This window comes from Etheostoma spectabile, chromosome 1 (genome assembly GCF_008692095.1).
Source record: "Etheostoma spectabile isolate EspeVRDwgs_2016 chromosome 1, UIUC_Espe_1.0, whole genome shotgun sequence".
In the NCBI taxonomy this organism is placed as follows: Eukaryota; Metazoa; Chordata; class Actinopteri; order Perciformes; family Percidae; genus Etheostoma; species Etheostoma spectabile.
In genome coordinates this window covers 30,774,866-30,782,324 of record NC_045733.1, presented here as the reverse complement: position 1 = coordinate 30,782,324, position 7,459 = coordinate 30,774,866, and the positions used below count along the sequence as shown (strand labels likewise).

Genomic DNA, 7,459 nt, shown 5'->3' with positions numbered 1-7,459 from the left:
AAAAAAAAAAAAAAAACCTGCTTCTTTTTTTTATACTAACAAGTGCAGACTTTTAAACGAGTGCCTCCAGCCATGCTGTGAACATTACAGTGAGCTCTACATTACAACTAATAGTCACAATAAGAAGGAAAAAGTAAGACAAACCACAGCGCTTGCTTATATTGACTAAATTAGTTTAAATTACACTGTTTATCAATCAGGAACCCTTTGAAACATTCAAGTATGCTTAGAGCTAGGCTATACAGGTTGAACTTTGTTAACGTAAACAGTCAAAACATCCTTCTCAATGTAGGTCACCCACATCAACCCTGCCTACACACGACAAACACACATGACTCCACACACACTGTAGAATGGGGGTTTTCCTGCATGGAGATTTATTTTGCAGGTTTTAGCCAGCCCCAAATGAAAATCACCAGCACCAAAATGTTAAGAACTGAGAATAAAAATACCAATTCAAATCCTCTCCAAACGTGTTTAAGAGTTAACCAAACAACTGTTGAACAAGCAGAACATAAACTTGAATACGAGAGTCAGGCTGTACCGGACTCTCCCGGTTATTTATTAAAAATGATCTTTTTTACTTTAACCAGTTTCGTTAAAAGGAACACGCAACCGTTTGTTGAAATAAGGCTTATCGCGGTCTCCCCTAGCTGTAGATAGGTGGGCCGATGTATTTTTTGTCTCAGTGCATGCATTGTTTTAGTCCGGAGCAACACCGGCAGCGGCGTCGGTAGTTAGCTTAGCATAGTGAATGGAATCCTATGTTGCCGGTTAGCATGTTGTGTTCAAAAGTAAGTCAACAAAAAAAATAACAATAACCTCATTACTTCTTGTGGCCTGCGTATTCACAACGAGTACAAACAGCGGAGAACACACACACACACACACACACACGCACGCACGCACACGCACGCACGCACACGCACACACGCACACACGCACACACACGCACGCACACGCACACGCTGTGCTTAACACGTGGCTTTGTTGAATACTCAACTTGGTCAATAATGGCATTCAATAGTTTCTTACTTCTGAACAGACTGCTGCTATGAACAGCAGACCATTACTATGGGCACAGTTCAGATCATGTTTATTTTTAAATAAAAGAAAATCATTTTTAAATCAATAATTTGACACAAATTATTGATTTAAAAATGATTATTTATTATTTAGTAAATATTCAATCCAAAAAGTAGCAGAAAAGATTTCTTTGCTCTACTCACTCCAACTGGAGGAGACTCTGGGGAAATAATAAAGGGTGTAGCTGAGAGCTTATGTGCAAACACTAACCCTTATGTTCCTCACTCTTGTATGTAATCACCGTTACAATTAGAACCTTCTGCAACCTCGTAAAAATCACGTTTGCTGCTTAACACAACCGGAGTATGCTGAGAATCTCCTGCTGTCTATGTCCATTACGCACAAGTTACACGCACTGTCTCCGCGTCACATTTCAAATTTGCATAATGACTAATTCTGTTCCTGGGGCTGCAAAACAGCGGCCTACACTGGTAAGGGTTGTCACGCTTGAAACCACACACAAAAAACGCAATTGAAAAAGAAAAACAACAATAAAGACTAACCACCTGGAAGCCACAACACCCACTGCCACACTGCTGATCACCCTTTGAGTTCTCCCACTGTCAATGACTTAGGCTTGGAAGGATATCTGCCGTCCGTGCTTGTCGATGGGTCGTCGATGGGGGGAATTGATGCGGTTGCGGTGGACCCTCTCCACCAGCCCATGGTGGCGGGTCCCTCTCACCGAGTCCAATCCGGATGGAAAGCCACCCTGAAAAGAGACATCAGACACTGTAGTTTCACACACTTTGTCAAATGTAATTTTCGTTACATGTCAGTTGTATCTGAATGCAGTGCTGTGCTCCAATTTCATTCATTAAGCCAAAACCAATATTTCATTTATATTAATGCCTCAAATGATGCCTACAGCCTTAGTGTTTTATAAACCGTTTTACAACATCATATTGAAATAATCATTGACTTTTTTTAGTCCTTTGTCTTTTATTGTACATAGAAATGGAAAAACTTCCTCTTTTTTTGCCAGTTTAAAGCCCCATTACTTATTACTGCCATGTTTGTGCCAACTTTCAGAGACCACACAAATTTGACTACAAGATCCACTATTGATAGTTGATCGTGTGCACCCTGCACACCAATTGCAGACTGGGATTTCAAGGAAAATTGTTTTTGTGAGTTTTTAGCAGGCTCAGCGCCTGCTACGTTACGTACTCTGCATTCAATTAAATGAATTTGGGCTCACAAATGGTTATCATCAAGTGGAATCTTTTGGAAATTTGTTCCCAGAAGTGAAGGTGAAGGGACTCCATAAGGGAGAGTTTTCTCCCTCCGTGTGGGGATTGACTTCTGGATGTGACCACAGTGTTGCAATTACTGCTTTACCTCAAAGGGCCATTATTTCAAGTAACAAGGGCACTTTCACCTGGACCCTCCATATCCGAGCACAGGCCCCTCCTCGGGGACCTGACACAGATACAGGCCCGGTGCTGCAGCGAAGCAGATAGGATCACATACAGAACTGTTCTGCTTAAAGGAGTACTGAACGACAGCACTGATCTTCTATTCCATCTATTTTCCAGTCTGGAGCTGAATTATTTAATGCTCTCCGGAGAAGCTTGTTTGCACTACTGAAGGTGCAGTGCAGTAGTTTTTTCCAGTTTAGGTCAGTGGTTTTGACAGTAGGTGCCCTGAGGATGGGTTAAGGGAGCCGCAAGATGTATCATATCATTGTTAATTTATTTGTGTTTTAATAACCTTTTTTAAAGCTTTAGATTTAAAGATTTATCCAGGTAAGTCGATTGAGAACAATTTCTCATCTACAACAACAACCTGAACCACATTCAAAAAATTAAAAAAAAATCAGCAACATTAACATAGTATATGACTTTTGTCCTATATTATATTATGATACACATTAAAACAGAATAAAACAGCAATAATAGATGTAACATTTTTTAGTTTATTTTTAGTTGAATAAAATCTGACTAAATAGGGATGATATATTATGGTTTGATATAACAATAATTACATAAATAATGTAATATTTTTAGGGGTTGGGTGGCTCAGGGTGCCATATAACTTTGAAAAGGGTGCTTTGATCTAAAGGGTTTGTGAACCAATAAACTAGACACCATTGGAACTGAGGGCTGTTGTGCTCAGGCCTTGAAAAACCCCTTGAATGAGAACAAGACCTTCTATTTTGTAGTTCTCAGGGGAAGCACGGTTTTAAAGAAAATGTTCATGTTTAGTTTTAACATCAAACATCCTTTTGCTTTGAGCAGATTCACTCACAAAAATTGACTTACAGCACCACTAGTACATACAGTTTACTACTGAGATGCAGAGGGCTCAGTCACAACTTCTGATGCAATTTTATGGGACATCATGGATGCAAAGCGCAACCTGGTAACAAAGGGATGTCCCGATCAGTGCATACAGGTACATACAGAGTCCCAATCTGATACTTGTATTTGCCTAGATAATAGATCTTCAGTTTAATACATTTACCTGAGTGCAGTTGGCATTTTTGTAAAACTTGCATATTAAAAATCAACTTACGTTCATACGCCACAAATTGTGCTCACCCGGCGTAAATAATAGGAGTAAAAGTGATTTGGGTGACTGTCGATTCCTGATCCGTTAAAAAATGCCCATATTGGCTCCGATCTAGTAATTGCGATCGGGACATAAAACTTTAGTGACGGCATAAGTTGGATGATGGATGGAGTGAGTAGTGCGAACTGACGCTAAGACGAGTTGACAATGTTTCTACCAGGGTGAAGAATGTGGCTTAATAAATGGTCCAGCAGTCCATAATGTTCAGTTTTGCTGACTGTCAAAGAGAGGTGTTACTGCAGTTTGACTTCCTAGTATGCAGTGGTGCTGTGTATTCTGACTGTGATGAGCTCTCACTTGGAATTCGGTGCTGGTGTTGCCGATCTGATTGACGTTCGGCAGAGAGCCGTAGTACTGCGCCCGTGATTGGGTCAAACGAAGCTGCTGGACCTTCTGAAACTGCACCTGTCAATCAAAATGGGGACAAAAGAAACACAAGTGTAAGAGGTTATGAGTTCTGGACATGGAGCCTTTATGTCTAAAGAAAATTTTGCTTCGATGAGGGCTTTTCTTTCCCCATATTGTCAATGTGTTACGGCCCCTGCCTTACTCAAATAAGAGAAACAAACCCAGATATCAGCTTTGTGTCTAATATCTCACTGCTGTTTACAATTGTCAATGAATAGCTCTTCAAAGCATTAAAAGCAACCTTTGAATTCAAAAACTGCAATTATTTTTGACTGATGCAATTGCAATATGATTCATGATATTAGAGGGAATGATCAATTTTTTGGATCATCATTCTCATTTTCATTGAAACACGCATACAAATGTACTACAGTATAGTGATGTAGTGTGATTTTTGCAAGAATCTGTACTAAACAAAGGTGTATTCCTTTAGTCTGTAGGATAGGACGTCTCTGCAGCCCCACAGTACTTCATTCTGAATGGTTTGACATATATTTTGCCTTTAACTGATTCGCACGCCAATCTGCTTGTTGTGCTAAACGTTTCCGGGTGAAGGTCTCGCTTGTGAAATTTGGTTCTGAAGTACGTGCACCAATCTACGTATTCTTCTATATTCTGTGTTTGGCTGTGAATACATAAACTGTAACAGCCATACTATTCATGTACACTTAAGCATGTATACCAAACAATACAATGAATCAAAATGCTTTGCTGTAACAAATGCAGACAAAATAATTGATCAAAATGCAGCGATATTTGCAATTTAAGGGACACAAGTTAAAGGGACACATTCTGGGAAATGGGCAGCTTGGCTACAATCTACCAGGAGATGTTACAAAGAAAACAGAAGGCGGCTTGTTCTCCCAAACTAAGGTAAACGGAGCCAATCAGCTGTTATCAGAAAAAGGCAATTCTTCCTTATCCTTCCAAAAGGGCAAAATTTGAATCTCAAAGACTGACCTAATTGATTTTATCAATGGATTTCCAGCAAACGGACAGGGCTCTCTCAAAGAGATTGCGAATGTGAAAAGAATTCAGGGATGGGCTTCAAAAGTGGAAGTAAAAACCTTATCCTTTGGTGCAACATTTGTCAGTTTATGTGTAGTAACTACAGTGAAGTGATAGACATATATATAGCGGTGAGTGCATATTTCTTGTTGGGGAGCAACTCCTTTTTGTCATTTCAATTCATTAGCAGACACGGGCAATCTTAACCGCCAGTAGACAGAAACAGACAAACAATGGTTTCTTGCCCTGAAGGAAGCAAAAGCAACCCTGACAGTCATGCTGTTGGCATTCTCCCTTGTCAATTACACCACGATAAGATACCAGTACAAATGTCTTACTTAAAACTTCCAAGAAACAGTGAGCGTCTCTAATTCTGAGAAAATACTTTGAAACCTTGAAAGCTGCACTCAAACCTGACAACTGATAAAGGAGGCACATTTCACACCCTCAAACACAAAATGTAGCAGAGACCCAAAATGTAAATTTCATAATCTGCTAATTGTGGCCAATAAAAATCTGATTACAACTGTCACTTCTGCCCTAAACAGAGAGGGACATACAAACAAACATAACTTAGACATTATCGTGATTCATTTTGATGTCTCACCGAGGGCTAAACAATATGAGGAAAATATCTAATTGCGATCATTTTGACTGATACTGCGATTGCGATATGATTCACGATATTGGAGGGAATGACCATTTTGAATAATTATTCTCATTTTCATTGAAAAGTGTTAACATTGAAAGAAATTAAAATTATTATAATATATTTGCGAGGATCTGTACCAAACAAAGATTTTTTTCTGTAGTCTTTAGGATAGGATTTGTAGGCCCAAGACCACAATACTTCATTCAGAATGGTTTGACACATATTTTGCCATTGACAAATACTGCCCCCGCGATTTTGATATTGCACTAGTCCATATTGCAATTTTGATACAATTGTGATTAATTGTGCAGCCCTAGTCCCACCAGCAACATTTAACTTTCCATCTAGGACAAAGGGAAAAAATATAAACGTATTTAAAAAAACAAATACCCATGTAATCTCTTATTCCAGTGGTGTTAGCTATTACATAACATCAAAAATGCAGACTTTACACATTTATGGTTTACAGGGACGCCAACTGCATGCAGCAGAGACACGGCAGAGCTGAGACAAGGCTGGAGTCTGTTTGTACACTCGGGTACTATGTACATTTCTTCAGAGCCCCGCAGGGGCTTTACACTCAGTCCTTTGGTCCCTGTAGTAAATGTTGAAGCAGCTACTTCTAATTCCAGCGGTTTGCTGGCAGTGTGTCCTGTGTCCTGGCGTGCCTCAGCCTTGCAGACTGGGCTTTTCTGTCTCACAGGTCACTAACAGTTCATACCTTATGGCAAACTTCATTCACTGTTGCCTCCAAACCCCATCCTGTTTGGCTGGCCATTCATGACTCTCCCTTTCATAGAAAGAGCACATTATAAAGCCAGTGGTATGGGAATAATGTAGAAAGGGCTTTTATGTCCTTCCAGAGGTTACTCTTTTTATACTTAGAACGTGTAGTGTATGTTTGAAATCGTCATGAGATGAAGAAATACAATTTCAAATGCTCCTGTGAAAAAGGACTTTGGCTCTTTTAATTTTGAATGCCAAATTCAGGGAGCTGCCACAACTGCAGATTGAGATCCACATATATCTGCCTGTAGAGGTTCTGAATCATCCAGGATATCTAGAGGCACTTGGTAAGAGGCAAGTAAAGAAGCGTCTTGAATGAGTGGGGGCTGTATACTTTCAAGAATTAATCAACAAACTTGTTTGCTCTGGCATAGTAATTGCAAGTCTGACCTAGGATCAGCCAGGAGCGAATAACAACCCTAAAGGGCTGATTATAGTTTGAAACCAATGCGTACAGCGGCAAACACACTGTAGTTCTGTTTATACAGTGCTGCTCATAAATTAAGGAACCCATGTTAAGTTGACTAGAAAAGAGGAATAAAAAAATCTTTTGTAAATTGATCTTAATTGCTTAATTAAAAGAAATAGGAAATATCCAACCTTTAAAGACACAATTTTTAAGGTTTTATTTCAGTTAGCTGGTTTGATTTGCGTTGAGAGATGATTTTAAGGAAAGTTCCCCATGCCAATCTCTAGGTATGGTGAAGGTAGAGCTGGGCAATAGATTGATATTATATAGATAGATACGAGACTAGATATCGTCTTAGATTATGAATATCATAATATGGCATAAGTGTTGTCTTCTCTTGCTTTCAAAGGCTGCATTACAGTACAGTCATGTCATTTTCTGAACTTACCAGACTGTTGTAACTGTTCTATTATTTTTTCTTTTACCTACTTAGTCATTATATCCACATTACTGATGATTATTTATCTAAAATCTCA

At 39.2% G+C, this 7,459-nt stretch overlaps 1 protein-coding gene across 6 annotated transcripts in view; it reads right to left on the bottom strand.

Moving 5' to 3' along the window:
* Positions 1 to 7,459, bottom strand: part of crtc3 (CREB regulated transcription coactivator 3) — a 43,878-nt gene that overhangs the window by 33,388 nt on the left and 3,031 nt on the right. For 3 of the 6 annotated variants that reach the window (XM_032512128.1, XM_032512133.1, XM_032512136.1), the window contains exons 2-3: positions 3,958 to 4,065; positions 1,673 to 1,798 (exon numbers count right to left, since the gene is read on the bottom strand). In XM_032512128.1, coding sequence (XP_032368019.1) covers positions 1,673 to 1,798; positions 3,958 to 4,065 — 234 coding nt within the window. The remainder of the gene's footprint in view (positions 1 to 1,672; positions 1,799 to 3,957; positions 4,066 to 7,459) is intronic. The other 3 variants (XM_032512132.1, XM_032512140.1, XM_032512149.1) reach the window with 2 other exon arrangements.